Genomic DNA, 16,034 nt, shown 5'->3' with positions numbered 1-16,034 from the left:
TGAGCGGAGTAGCAAGGGGAAAAATATGTCTGCATTTTCAGGCTTCATCGGGCAGACTGGAATGCCGCTCAGCTGCGAACATGTATTACTTGTCTATGGAGCAGAAGGAAAATCCAGAGAACAGAGCCTACAGCCAATCCAGTGGGGCCACCAACACCATGGACAACTCCCAGGGACTTAAGACCAAGAAAGAGCTGCCTGTGCCAGGCCAGGCTGGGTTTCAAAATCCAAAATGTCATACTGAGTCCTGTAACTGTATACAAATATTGTCTCTGAATTTTAAAAACAAAATGTAAAGAAGATTAGAAACTAAAAACTGTATGGGCTAGTAACTGCCTCCTGTTTCTCTCTTTTCTACATTTTTGTGGTTGTCTTTACCGCCCCCTTTTCTAATTGAACGTATTCAGGCCATGCTTGGTGGCTCACATCTGTAATCCCAGGACTTGAGAGGCTGACAGGCAGGACTGTCATGAGTTTGAAGCCAGCCCAGGCTACGGAGTAAGACTTGATCTCTAATAATAAAAAGTATTTATTATTATTATTATTTTAAATAAAATATATAAATGGAAATTGTGAAGGTTTGAATAATAAATGTTCCTTGTATCTTGGACACGTGAATACTTGGTCCTCAGTTGGCGGTACGATTTGGGTAGGTTAGGTTTGGGATCTGGATGGAGGAAGTATGTTGCTAGGGGCGGGCTTTGGGAGTTTAAAACCATTCTAGTTTGTTCTCTCCTTCGTGCTTGTGGTTCAAGATGTGACCTGTCACCCTGCTGCTCCAGCTGCTGTGCCCGCCGCTTGCAGTCACAACAGCCTGTTATCCTTCTGGAACCATGAGCCAGATAAACCCTTCCTTCTACGAGCTGACCACGCTGCTCTTTCCCAGCAGCGGAAGAGGAGCTAATACGGAAGTTGGTGCCATCGACAACACACACCGTAACACAGCTGAACGACGGCAGGGATTCACCCCCTTGCTTATCACCTAGATCCAGATGGAGGCCCTGCACTGCGGCGGGGCATGGCGCTCAATGCTGTTGTATTTCTTCACATACTCAAGGAGGAAAATCTGAAGAAAACTGAATCGAACCTCATGAGACTCTGAACTTGAAGCCTGAGTCTTCTATCATAGTAAATGAGAATCTAGAGAAGCCAGGCAGAATACATATATCTTTATTTAGGAAAAAAATACAATTTTTGAATAAAGAATAAAATCTAATGTTTAAAAACATGTCTTTAGGAGCTGGAGAGATGGCTCAGAAGTTAAGACATGTACTGGTTTTGAAGAGGACTGGGGTCAGTTCCTGGCATCCACATGGAGGCTCACAACCACCTATGACTCCTGCTTCAAGAGATCCAATGGTCTCATCTGGTCTCCAGGGGCACCAGGCACATGATGCAGATACATGCATGCAGGCAAAACACTCATACACACAAATCTCTAAAAAACTGTCTGTAAAATTCACCAACACTATCATCAAGGGCTGTCTGGTTTCCTCTCATTTTTAAAACACGGTCGGCCTCTTCAAATGAACAGACTACGGCAGAAGTCATCCCTCTGTGGTCCCATCCAGTCCTCGTTCCCTCTGTTTTTTTGAAATCTGGGCCCTGGATGCTATGTTATGAGGAAGCCAAGTAACACTGGAGAAAACCAACCAGCTTTCAAACTGCAGGAATTTAGCAAGCACAGGTCTTTAAGGTGGAGTTTGTCCCAATTCTGTCCTAGCACCTGAAAGCTGATGCAGTTCAGCTGGCCGAGTAATTGACCGCAGAGGAACCAGATCCAGCCTGGGGTGGGTGGAGAAGTCATCCTGGCCTTGGGACCCCTGCCTAGAACTACACTGCCCCGTGCCCAGTTGTGTCAAATGAGAGCGCCTAGCTGCACAGTTATCCCAGCGGCACAGGGCAGCCGCACTTCTGCTCTTTCGCATTTAGACTCTCTCTCTCTGTGATTCTAGCCCATGCCCTAGTGTGACTGGACTTGGAAGTCTAAGACATCTGAAATGTGTGTGTCCCAAACGAAAATACTAACTCCCTCCTTCCCAAACCAACCTGTCCATCAGACCGTATCCTTTTCTCCCTCATTTTGTACTCCCACCGCCTGCCCAATATCCAGCCTACATAGGCTGTAGGGTATACATACACATATGAGGAGCCCACTTCGACATTACCCCCTCTTAGCTTCAGCAGCCCTTCAGCTCTGGGACACCTATGTGTCCCTTTCTAGGGTCAATGTTCCGCTCTCTCCGACCACCACAGCTCCACCACTCTTATCATCCCAAAGATGACTCTTCCGAGTGGCCAGCAGCAGATTCCCAGCCATTGTGAAGTGCCAACCTGAAAGTTCTCAGCACCGCCTGCTTGAACATGGACTAGCTCTCCTGGAAATAAACCCCTTGGAACCAGGGGCCTTGTCCCTTGCTCCCTACCGTCATACACAGCAGAGACACAGTAGCTGACCAGGAAATATTTGCTGCTTCATTGAACAGAGGTGAGAAATAGTAAGTAAAGTACCAGGCCAGACGTATGGTCAGAGTAAGCCTATAGCATGTCAGAATTTTAAGAAAGAAGTTTCCTAGGTAAACACCCCCTAGAGAGCATCCTGACCCCAAAAGAAACCTGAGTGTCTCTTACAAGGAAAAACAAACAAACAAACAAAAAACTAAACGTAAATCATCATCTTTAATTCACGCAGCAATGTCAAGCTTTACAGTTCCTAAAGGCAGGCAGGCATTAGCTACTCTTGGCCATCCGTGCAATCATATGCCCAACCTTAAACGGTTCCTTCAGAACTTAGGACTGGGATAGATTCTATAGATGGGTCAGCATTTAGTGCCTGTAAATTAAAGACAAAATAACATGGGAAATATTGCAGAAAGCATACAATAGAAGGCTTGATTGTCATACCTCAATCTACCCATTTATTATGTTCATGAAGGACATAACATTCATGGAGGACATGGAGACTACAATCCTCTTATGATTCAGAACAAAGGTAAATCAAGGCTAATCTGTCAGATTTATGTCATAATTCTATGCATTAAAAGAAGTCTCCCATGATAATCAAATGTGCAGGCCAAGTGTGGTAGTGTGTATACTTAGGCAGGCTTATCAAGTTAGAGGTCAGCCGAGGCTACACAGAGAGACCACATATCATTAAAAAGGGAAAAGAGGGAGGGGGGAGGGAGGGAAAGTCTAGAATGATTAACTCTTAAAGCACTGCTTCCATATATGCCACCATCAAACACCTGAAATTCTATCTTTATAGCTCACACTGATTTAACTAGGAAGGAGCCAGTCTTAATAAAAATAATAATAATAACTTAATAAAAAATGCTCACTGAAACAAAACTGGCAATGTCCCTTTTATATAATTAATGAAGTATAAATTAAAGAAATTTCTCAAGTGTCTGTTTTATTGGTAGAAGAATGTTTATCACACTTCCATACCTTGCTTTTTATCTACATTCTCTCTCTCTCTCTCTCTCTCTCTCTCTCTCTCTCACACACACACACACACACACACACACACACAGTTGAATGTTTCTGTATATACTGATGTTTCAATTAGTTCTGATAGCTCTTCTTTGATCTTGTATCATTTAGACTGTTTCTTTTATTCTAGTTTGAGTTTATAAAAAATGAGAGCACTGCATGTCATTAATAAAGAAATTTCAGGAATTCAATCCCTCCTTTTCCCTAAACCTGGAAAGCAACACCCGATAGGCACAGGAAGATCCTGCATGTCCCGCAGAAGACACACTTGCGCCCACTGTGATGAACCCTCTGAGAACTGACAGCAAATACAATAAACCAAGAACCAGGAAATGGATGCAAGCTATGTCACAGACCAAGCAATGTGTCACTTTAGACCAAGCTATGTCACAGAAGAGATTCTAGACCTAGCTATGTCATAGAACACACTCTAGACCAAGTTAGGTCACAGAACAGTCTCTAGACCAAGCAAAGTCACAGAACAGTCTCTAGACCAAGAAACATGTCACTCTAGACCAAGCAATGTCACAGAACAGTCTCTAGACCAAGCCATGTCACAGAACAGTCTCTAGACCAAGCCATGTCACAGAACAGTCTCTAGACCAAGCCATGTCACAGAACAGTCTCTAGACCAAGAAACATGTCACTCTAGACCAAGCCATGTCACAGAACAGTCTCTAGACCAAGCCATGTCACAGAACAGTCTCTAGACCAAGCCATGTCACAGAGCAGACACTAGACCAAGTGAGCTATGTCACAGAAGAGACTCTAGACCAGGGAAGCCTTTCCCACACATTTACAAAGTTCCATCAACACCAACACATGAAGAAACTCAGGATGAATAAAACCACCTCTGCTGTCCCAGGGGCTACAGGGAGGAACGCATGACACCCACCAGGCAGCTCTGCGGGCGCTACTCAACAGCTCCGCCATAGCATCTCACAGGGTTCTTCCACACACGTCAGCTCCCGAACTCCTACTGTAAGACTTCTCAGGGAAGATAAGACCCTCTCCAAACAGGAAGCACTCCAGAAAAATACCATCTGTTCCTGTTTTATTAAACACTGTTTAGGGACTACAGAGAAATAGAAATTTTATTATAAGCAATATTATAAGCATTTTCTAAAAAAAAAAAATCAAGGTCTAAAGTCATTACTGCTACAGATGGCCCTGACCCACACAAGTCCTCACATGCCATGCCTTCTATTACACATTACACAATGGTGTATTTGTCACTAGACAAGAACTGCTAAGCAGCACCCAGTAGCTGCCAGAACATAATAAGCATCACGCATATGGCACGTCTTGTAATTCCATAAATTTCTAAGCTAACTGTCCAATCTCTCGATGAAGCCATTTCTTTCTTAAGGTGAAACATGTTTTAACTGAGAATATGTTTTAAGTGAAAGAAGCAAGGTGAAGAACACAAAGAATTACGGGCAGCATGAAGACACAGAAGGAAGAGTGGACCTTCCCTCCACCAGGCCAGCACATGGTATCTGGTGGGAGGGGAGGATGCTTCATTCTAAAGGAGCTTAGTCGGCTTACCCTGCAGCAACAGACGGTGATACCCAACCTCAGGATGTCTGCAAACAAGACACTGTTAATCCCTGAGATGAAAAGACTTAAGGCATTCCTGGACAGTAGAGGAAAGTTTCAAGAAAAAAAGACAGAGACATGGGTGGTAAGAGAAAAGGGCTTAACTGGGTGAGAACAGAAGAGCACAGGTGGTCAGGCAGGGAGGCAGCGCATTAGCCTGAGGCATGCTGGGACAGGTCAGGGGCTGCAGAGCAGCAACAGGCTCGTGCACCTGGAACTAGGGCCTGGATGGCGCACTACAGGCTCACACTGTGAGCCAGGGGGCTCAAGAGTAACTCAGGGCTGTGCCTCTTCGAGGACCTTGTGGACCATGGTTTGGAGTAGAGACTGTCCCTTAGGGATCCCAGTGAAGAATTATAAGCCACAGTGAAACACCATGAAAGTTCCTTTTCTGAGAGAAAACTGCAACCAAGAGTGAGAAAATGTAAAGACTGAAGACAAGAAGTCCACTCAAAATTTGTACAGTAGTCCAAACTAATCTACTAGGACCTAAAGTTTTGTATTGTGGGATGTGTGTGTGTGTTTGTGTGTGTGTGTGATCTATGTGAGGACGCACCAGCCACGGAGCCCATGTAGTGGTCAGAACACGGCTGTGCAGAGTTGATTCTCTCCATTCACCTGTATGTGGGTTCCAGAGATTGAGGGTTCGTGCAGCAGGCGCCTTGCCAGCATTCTTACGGCACGTGAGACAGAGGTGAAAAATAGCACTAGAGAGCCTAACAGACCACAGGTCCTGCTATTTCAGTTATCCCGGGCTAGTTATTAAAGGCAGTCCTTTTACTCTCAGGAGCACCCTAGTTTGCAGGGTGGTATTAAGATAGAGAACTGTCCGCGTGAGCTGGCCCTGAGGGTGTTGAGAGTGGGAAAGCTGGCCCCACCCTCCTCGTCTGCCAATGTGGTGGTGAGGGCGAGAAAAAGATGCCTTCCCCTCCCCCGTCCCCACCTGTGGCTAGTGAGAGAGCTAACTTACCAGCTGCAGCGCACAGGAAAGAGGGCCCTGCGCCTCACCTGGGCAACACAGTAGAGCTGAACCTGGTGGTACGGATGTGGCTGAGCTGGCCCTGAGGGCGTGAAAGCAGAACCTGCTCTACCCCCGCCTCCTGCTGCATAGGGTGAGCTAGCCAGGGCAGTGCTGGAGAGCTCACCTTGGTGGGGAGGATGGGGGAGAGCCGGCAAGCTGACCAACCCAGCAACACCCAGGCCACAAACCAGGGCTATCCACCCCATCTACGATCTGCCAGAGCATGTGAAGGGACTGGACCTGCAGATCCAAAACTGCAGGATCTCCACAATACAGGGCAGCACCAGAATAATCAAGAGGAGTCCCAGTGAGGCTTTGGTATTGATATGACAGTGTAGCAGAAGCCAGAGGCCTTGAACCAGACCAGTGACTCTTTGACACCTGCAGGTAAAGACATATGAACTAAAAATCTGGCTTATAATAAATGTTTTTATATTCTTCTTAAAGAGAGAAGAAAAAGTACAATGCAATTATTAAATATAAGTTCACTGATTCCATTAGAGTGATCTGACAGACTTTACAATGTCAATATTTATGGCAAACCAAGATTTGCATCTGCACAGGTAAGTGATTTTTTTTTTAAGTAGTTGAAAAAAAATCACTACCTTCAGAATCACGAAAGAACAAAGACCTCAGGGGGACAATGAGGCATGTCTAGTTTTGAAGGCACACTGGGTGCCTGAAGGCCATTCAGGCGATGAATAAGAAGGGCTAACAATTTAACCACCAGCCTCGGCACTCATAGAGATGCCTCCATGATCATGACCACCCTGGGGAGCCAGTACTATCAGCACACCACTATACAAATGAAGAAAAGAAGCAGAAGTTAGAGAGTGTCACCAACGCCACACAGCTCTCTGGGGAGCAGCGTGCAGTTTAAAGCCAGACAGCCCCGACCTTCAACAGTCTTTGCACACGATGATATCTCTGGGGATGCCTGAGCTAGAGACACTAATTAGGGGAAGGGATCACCTGTCTTTAGACAATAATGTGTGTCTGGAACAGACGCACTACCCAGGAAGAACACATATTTGTCCTTGGGGAAATGAGCACTGCACAGCCCTATGAGGATGTTCCTCTCATTCCCTTAAAGGGAAACGTAGTCTTCCCGTGGCTTCTTTCCCAGGTACCCTTTATCTGCTGACATCACTCTTCCCAGGCCACTATACTGCTTACATGCTGCTCCTCACAAAGTCAGAGGGATCCCTGAACAGACTTTCCTGCTTCATCCTTGCCCTCTGTTCCCCTACCAGGTTCCAAAAGATGCCCCGGACAGGAAAGTCCATGTGTACTGAGTGTGACAATCTTCTTTCCTTCCCAACATTATCAGTCCTTATAGAGATTTTCCAAAATATACAGCAGGTGAAAGCTCACATACACTGTAAAATACATAATAATCTGGATGCAACACAGAGCGTAGTGCACTCGGTGGACAAGATCACATTCACAGGGCAGAGTGCACTCGGTGGACAAGATCACATTCAACATTAGAACATCTGAAGGTAGCATTGCATGCATGAGCCTCTTCAGCATTCAGACATGGGGAATCAAGGATAAAATCTTGATGAATGACAACATTTGGGGCTGAGGTAGAGTACTTGCCTGTTACATATAAGGCCCACATATAAAACAAGTACCCCCCCCCCAAAAAAAAAACAAGAAAGACAAACTCAATGCTTCATGAAACAGAAAAAGGAAGAGAGGCCATAAGAATCATCAAAAGAGAGTCTGAAAAGAGAAAAACAAGGAATCTGTGTTCTCATCACAACAAAATAAGATTTCAAGAAAGAATAAGTCACTGTGGCCAATGAAGCAGAAAGGTGTGGTTCTTTGTAAGGCTAAGAATGCCTCTGGCAGCTTCACAGCAAAAGATGTAACAAAAAATAACTATGTTAACTATGAGAAGTTAAGGAACACATTAGATCTCAGAAGTGGCTTCTACATTAGAGATGTTTGGGCATAACCCAACACTGCCAGGAAATGGAGAAGAAGAGCAGAAAAGAGAGCTAGAGCTATCACAGAAGAAGGGAGAGACCAGAAGATTCAGGACAGGGGCACTAACACTCTTCCCTGTGATGGGAGAGGAAAAGATGGTGTTTGGAAACGGAATGACCCAGGAAGTTATTTCCGATTGTCTTTATTGTTTTGGTGACGCCAAGGAACAGCTCACTGAAGGAAGACACTCACGTGCCACTGTTACCTTCCTGTCTGACCTTTCCCTTTTTAGAGGTCAGAGGACAGCAGGTCTAGAGGCATGATTCTCAGAGCCAGCTCCAATTCTATGAGAAAAATTCCAAGCACCTATGACTTCTGCCTCTGAGACAGTAATTAGGCAAGGGGCCTCAATGTCTCACTGAGAGACAGCACAGTTCAAAGCACTGCTGTGCTAGCCAGGAGTGGCACTGGGCATCGCAGTTATCCTTACGATGGTTTCAATGTCATCATACTCGTCTCTACGTTTTCCCAGGGATATTTAAGAATCTAGACCTTGTTTGCTCTCTCCTTCCCTACAGACCGTGTTCTTCTTCCTATGCTACAAATGAGAATGAGCACTGCTTTCTCTCACCCTAGTTTCCAGAGAAAAGGCCAATTGTATGCTCAATGCCTCCTAACCTATAGCGGTCTTTCATGGAAATCTGCCTTGGTCCCTTGACACTGTAGAGGGTTGAGGGCAAGGGCATTTAATTTTCAGCACAGAGCAGGCTCCTGCTATGGTTTAGATAGAATTAACTACCACCCAAGTGCACATGTCGAAACCTTGTTGCTTGGTGTGGCAGTATTTGGAGGTGACACAGAACCTTTAATGGTGGTGAACAGCTAGATTACTGAAGGAGTTACCCCCACGGGGAAGTGCTGTAGTTCCCCTGGGACCTTGGTTAGCTCTTTAGAGAAAGTTGTCATACATGAGAAAGGCATGGCTTCTCCTTGCCTCTCTCACTTCTTCTGGCATGGGGTCTCTCCCTCTCACAGATGTAGCCCTGCTACTTTATGCCATCTTCCATGAGGTCCTCACCAGATGAACAAACACCAGCATCGTGCCTTTGAACTTCCAAACTGTAGGCTAAATGTAACTCTTTTCCTTATTCATTACCCAGGTTTGGGTGTCTCATGACAGTAAAACGAAACACAAAGTACAGATATTAAGAGTTAAATGAGCAGGGCATGGTGGTGCACACCTTTAATCCCAGCATTTAGGGAGGCAGAGGCAGGCGGATATCTGAGAGAGTTAACTGAACTAAGAAACGTGACCATCTATTAGGAAGAGACACGGGACTGTATCTGTAAGCCCGACAACAGCTGCAGGAGTCTCGGAACCCCTAAAAACTGGCCTGCTTCCTTTCAACCTCTGGTTATTTTCAAATTCTTAATGCTTAAAGTGAAGAAGGCCATTCTACAACTCTAACACTGTGCCTGTGGCCAACAGCTCTCGCCATCCCTCTCCACAGCAAGGAACCCAAGTGCTGCTGAAGCAGCAACATTGCTCACACGCACCAGGGACACTCGCGCAGCTAGAGTCACAAAGGGGCCCTGCTCATGTGCCAGAGATCTCACTACACAGGGAGCTTAGCAGTGCTGCAGGCTTCTGCCTGATGTGAAAAATCTACACTACAAAGTCTTACAGTTCTCCTGAACAAGCAAGAACGAAACTCTCCTCCATATATCCATGAGAGTTGCTTTCGGCTGCTGTAACAAACCACTATAGACTTGATGGCTTAAAACAACAGAAAGGTATTCCCTTATCACTCTGGAGGCTGTAAGTCCAAAACGAATTTTACTAGGATAAAATGAAAATGCATGCAGGCTGAACTCCTCCTGGAGGCAGCCACTTCCTTGCCTCCTCGCCAGCTTTTGGAGGCCACCCGCATTCCCCAGCTCAAGGACCTCCTCTAGTAAAGCACCACTCCAGCCTCTGTTTCCATCGCAACATCTTCTTCTTGCTCTCCAGCCTTCCTCTCTCACATATGAGGGCACTTGTCATTGAATCACCTTCAAAGAAGATAAGGTCTATGTAATTTCAGCAAGGCAGCCAGTCTTTCCGGGCAAGGTCTGGCATCCATCAGAAAACTGCGTTTGTCTCTATTAGAAAAATGTATTGCTAATAAAATAAGAATGCAATCTGGGGAACCTGCCAAAGCCTCAGTTTACCATTCTGCACAGGTTTCCATTTCTACTACAGCGACCTGTGGTCTATATGGGACAGAAGCTAGTGAATCTCTGAATATGCCTGTATATAACACACAGTAACGTCCACTTGCCTAGCAGAATGCAGTTCTTTCTATGAAGATCTACCCGAGAGCTGGGCGATGGTGGTGCACGCCTTTAATCCCAGCACTTGGGAGGCAGAGGCAGGCGGATCTCTGTGAGTTCGAGGCCAGTCTGGTCTAGAAGAGCTAGTTCCAGGACAGGCTCCAAAGCTACAGAGAAACCTTGTCTCGAAAAATAAAATTAAAACAACAAAAAAAAAAGATCTACCCGACACCCCAATATTTACCTCGATGTTATGAAACCCTCCTGAGAAACAGAAAAGACTGCGAAACCAGCCACAAACAAACCAAAAGCTCAGCATCCTTCACCCTCAGCAGCACCTGGCTTCCCCGCTTCTTCTCACCCCAGGGATCTCTAGGACCATGCTCTGTACTGACTTCATTCCCCAAATACCGGAGAGCCAGCAGACCTGAAAGGGAAGGAAGAGCTCTTCATTTCAACACGGCTGCGCAGGACAGGAAATAAACGGCCAGTCGGGGCATTTCTAAGATAAGCCTCCAAGCATTTTGCGTTCTTATCTATAGGAAGTTAAAATCTTTCTTAGACCAAATCAACAAATACCCTTTCATCCTTCAAAGTCTATCACCTCCAAAGTCTTCCCAGTGTGGTAAACAGCACAGCGACTCTACCCTCTGAGCAGAAAGGATGGTATCCTGGGCTAGCCTATGACAGCAGACATCAGAAGGAAAAGGCAGACAGTCTCTACTGTGCTCCCTCCTCCAGGCTGAAGAACAGAAACCTCCTGACTTTCCTTCATTACAACAGCCACTCTCAAAACTTCACCAGGAGGCGGGAGACACACATGACTCTCTTTGCATTTCCTCTCGTATAAGGCAGTAATGTCCCTTCCAGAGACTCTCCTCCCAACACCGTGAGACAGGGAACAGTAGCACACGGAAAGCCCTCCTACAAGACGTGGCAAAAATGGAAGCCAAGTAAGCCACCCGCAAAATGGCTTTCATGAAAAGAAGTGGTAAAGCCAGCAACCTTACAGGCTTTGTGAGAAGAAAAAAGTACAGAGAAACTATCATGGGAAAAGGAGAGTGAAGTTTCCAAAGTCATTTTCAGTTCCAAAGAAGCTAACTGCCTAAAATCACACCAAGAAATGTGTGTGAGAGAGAGAGAGAAAGGGGAGACAGGGAGAGAGGGGGAAGGAGAGAGAGAGAGAGAGAGAGAGAGAGAGAGAGAGAGAGAGAGAGAGAGAGAGAGAGAGAGAGAGCGCACAGACAATTGTAACATGAAGTCGTTGTACTCACTGTCTGATGGCTTCTGTCACAGTATCGCAGCCCAAAATAATCTATCTCCACGAGGTTTATGTGCCGGAAAACATGGTCAAGGACAACGGAACCTTTTGTAGACTTCTGCAAAATAAGCCACAGATTGCTTTTTAACAAGGTGTCGTGTCTTCCTCCATGGGACAAAATCAAATTCTCATCTTTTAGGAGCAGCCCTCACAGGAGCTTAGCATGAGACCACATTATTCTCTCCAGGTTTTGCCTCAGTTACAGAGATAGCTGCGCTATAAATTACAGCATATTAAAGAAATAGTCTTAGAAAAATCACCTTAAACTTTAGGGAGTATCAAGTTACTATAAGCCCCTTCCCTTGTGGGATTACAAATTCTCTCCAGGATAAAATGTTTCTTTGTTTTACAATTTTATGTGTATAGTGGTTTTTTGCACATGCTTGCCCGTGCTTCATGTATGTGCCCATTGCCCACAGACATAAAGAGGGGGCATCAGATCTCCTGTAACTGGAACTATAGATAGTTGTAAGCCACTGTGTGAGTTCTGGGAATTGAACCTGTGTCCTCTGGAGGATCCAGTTCACCAGCTCTCCAGTTCCAAAATGCTTCCTTAAATAAAGATAACCCTCTATGTAAATAACATTTAATAAATTCATTAAGCATCATGGTGGCTACAATTCCCATAATTCTTTCATTTAAAAAATGATTTCCATAAGCACCAGTACTCCTACAAGTATATAGAACAGAAAATCTATAAAATTAAAATAATAGCCCAAGATTTTATTTTTTAAGCCTAAATCCATAGATTAAAGCTGCTAAATATGTGTTGCAAAGCCTTGTGAGGATATTTTACTTGGTCTCTTACACATGATTAGAGCTAAAAAGAAAACATTTATTGTGGTTGCATTTTAAGTGTGCACACACATGTACACACACATACACACACATGTACACACACACATATACTACTCTGTCTTCTCCCCCACCCCAAAAACTCATGCATAGCATAAATAAGGCCCTGGGTTCAGGCTTCTTAATATCTTAGACATAATTATTTGCAAATATAAGAAACATGTAGGCAGCAAGCAGTATGCCACACTGGTCTTGACACTGATCTATCAGGACAGCACGCGTGCACAGTCAGTCTGACCTTCCTCTTCTCTGGCCTCATCATGAGCATTAAATGAAATCCCCATTGCACTCATTGTTTCCTAGGGCTTTTGTTCAACTACAGCTTCTCTTAGACAATTGCCACGAGCTGCGTAATTATATCAGGTAATCCTTGTATACCACAGGGCTTTTAGAAAATAGATGACGATATGAAGTAATAAAATTACACACTTGGAAAAGATAGTCCTTCTTACAAGCCCCCAAATCTCTAAATTACACTAAATTGCCCCCTCCATGCTCAAGGTCCACTAACCTGTTTTCTCAAAGCCAAAGCCCTTGTATGTTGGACTCACACACTGCTGAGAAGCTTCTGACAGAATAACAATGGCACTTTCACTAAATACCTCTTGGTGCTCGTGTCCCTATGTACTTCTCTGCGATAAACATCTGGAAATGAAATCGCTCAATGGAAGAATATCATACTTAAAACTATAATTCACTCGGTGAAAATGCATGTGCCCTTATCCTTGCCAAAACTTGGGTTGAGATGGGAAGTATATGGCAAAGGGGAACTGTTTTATTTATATTTCCTTGACTCTACTAAAAACAAGTCTTCCTCGCTCATGGGCTTACCAGTCCACTGCATTCCCTAGCACAGGGGCTGAGGAGTCCATAACTCAGTTTACGAGCTGACCCTCTGATACCTTAATACATGCACAATTTTATCTAGTGTATTAACTCTTCACTCCATCTGGAAATTATTCTTTGTGCTTGGAACAAGGCCTAACTTTGTTTCCAAATGGGAAAAAAAAACTGTGCCATTGTTTACTCAAAATGCACGATTTCTTTTAGAAAATGCCTCCATTAGAGCAGACTGTAGGCAAGCCTATAACACGTTTTCTTAAATAGTGATTTATGGGGGAGGGCCCATTTCTCGTAGTCCTGAGTTCTATTTAAGGGGGAAAAAAGGCGTATCAATCCACACATCTTCGAACACCTGATTTTTGACAAAGAAGCAAAAAATATCAAATGGAAAAAATAAGAAAAAAAGGTTGCACCAGTAAGCAACACCCTTCTTGTTTCTAGGTTCCTGCCCTGTTTGAGCGCCTGTCCTGACTTCCTTCAGGGATGGACTACATATGATGGAAGCATAAGACAAACAAACCCATCCTTCCCAACTCGTTTTGGGCCATGGTATTCATCGTAGCAATAGTAACATGAACTAGGACATGCTTATACATATAATCTTACAAAATTTTACCTATGTTTTGTGGCAAAATTATAGAATTCTCTTCCCAAGAAAAGACATCCTGCCATCCCCTCCGGAACCTCTCAACATGATGTCACCCTGTCACTGTGTGTTAGGTGGTACAGGGACCACGAGACAAAGAAATCACCACTGGTGAGTTGGTGTACAACACGCAAAGCAGTTACTCTAGCAGAAGAGAAAGACACGTGCTTAGGGACTCCAAGTGTCCTTGTCACTTGTGTCGGGTAAAAAGTCCAAGCTCGCTTCCAAATTTCGAAAACCTACCAATTCTTAAGCAAAAAAAAACAAAACAAAACAAAACAAAAACAAAAAAAACCACCAATCCCTGAGCTCAAAATGCCACCAATGCCTGAGCTTGTCCCAAGCAGAGGACTTGAAATACCACCAATCCCCATCCTGGACATGTTCACCATGGAAAACTGCCTCCAGGAAACCCTGCATAAGCCTGTCCCCTGCTTAGTTTCCAGCTGCTTCTCACCCGAGCAGAGGCAGCCACCCTCTTGTGTCTTTCCCAATGAATCTCTTGTGTGAGGTTTGTTGTACGGTGTGACTTTGTGGTATTCCTAGACCTCTTCCCTCAGAACTGTAGAGGCTGCACTGGGGAAACCTTTCCTGTCAGAGCTGTAGCGGCTGCACTGGGGAAACCTTTCCTGTCAGCGCTGTAGAGGCTGCACTGGGGAAACCTTTCCTGTCAGAGCTGTAGAGGCTGCACTGGGGAAACCTTTCCTGTCAGCGCTGTAGAGGCTGCACTCGGGAAACCTTTCCTGTCAGAGCTGTAACACAACTTGAAAGACAGAGAGGACAGACTGAGAAGCTGTGTGTGGCTGGATTTAAAATGGCCACAGGAAACCTGGGCGTGTCTGTGAGTGTGAGGTCAGGAAGGTTAAACTGAAGAGCAAAGCCTCATACATTCGGGACTTGGGTCTTTCACTGAGTGAAGGAGAGAAAGCTATGCACCAGCAGCCTCCTCCCCACCCCCACCCCACTTCCTGACTGTCTTCATTTGTCTTCTATTTCTGTGATTAAACACTGACCAAAAGCAGATTGGAGAGGAGAGGTTCTAATAGGCTTGCACATTCTGATCACACTCCATCACTGAGGGAAGTCAAGGCAGGAACTAAAACCGAGACGACAGAGAAAAGCTGCTTACTGACTTGCTCACGGCCTGCTGAGTGATTTCCTATATACCCCATGGCCTCCTGCCCAGGGTCAGCACCACCACAGTCGGCTGGGCCTTCCACATCAACCATCAACCAAGAAAGTGTTCCCACAGACTTGTACACAGGCCAAGCTGATAGGTTCCCTCTTCCCAGAGGACAAAACTAGGCCAGCGCACTGACTAAGGACGTGATGTGGCTGACCATCATCTCATGCCTTTACTGATGAGATGGACCGCGTCTCTTCTGAAACCATGAGCAGAAGCACAGCCTTCCCATTTTAAGTTGCCTTTTCTGGCTTTTTTGCCATGATTACTAGAAAAGTAATACACTCCGTAAGAGCCCTCAAGGAGCTGAAGCAGCCTCTAGCTGACAGTCAATAAGGAAAGAATTACCCCACAGTTGCAAAACTGAGCTTCTGCCAGCAGCCAGACTCAAACTCGAGCAGACGCTTCTGCAGAGTTCTCAGCTAAGAGGCCGGCAGACAGATACTGTGTCTGGTGATCCTGGACTCTGACGACGGCACCGGGAGGCAGTAAGGGGTACGCACCCAAATCACCAAACGTAGCAATCTGTTGTGCTGAAACAGAAAGCTCGCAAGGTTTATTCTTGGGTCGTTTACAATGATATGGCTGTTATCATTCTGATTGGCTACAGCTTGGTTAATGTCCTGAGGAACAGCTCATATGGTGACATTAGTTTTACCCACAGTCATCCTGTTCAACTCTTATTAAACAAATGTGGTAATCTTGTCTTTTGAGAGCACCATATTTTTCTACAAATAAATATTAAGAATTCTGTTCTTAGACAGGAGTGGTGATGCATACCTTTAACCCTAGTCAGAGACAGGCTAATCTCTGGATTCAAGAACAG

At 45.1% G+C, this 16,034-nt stretch overlaps 1 protein-coding gene across 3 annotated transcripts in view; it reads right to left on the bottom strand.

The window, feature by feature from the left end:
• Nucleotides 1-16,034, bottom strand: part of Epb41l4a (erythrocyte membrane protein band 4.1 like 4A) — a 191,569-nt gene that overhangs the window by 101,406 nt on the left and 74,129 nt on the right. For all 3 annotated transcript variants that reach the window (XM_057788695.1, XM_057788698.1, XM_057788696.1), the window contains one exon: nt 11,635-11,739. In XM_057788695.1, coding sequence (XP_057644678.1) covers nt 11,635-11,739 — 105 coding nt within the window. The remainder of the gene's footprint in view (nt 1-11,634; nt 11,740-16,034) is intronic.

Source organism: Chionomys nivalis, chromosome 14 (assembly GCF_950005125.1).
Source record: "Chionomys nivalis chromosome 14, mChiNiv1.1, whole genome shotgun sequence".
Lineage (NCBI taxonomy): Eukaryota > Metazoa > Chordata > Mammalia > Rodentia > Cricetidae > Chionomys > Chionomys nivalis.
This window is presented reverse-complemented; position numbering and strand designations above follow the sequence as displayed.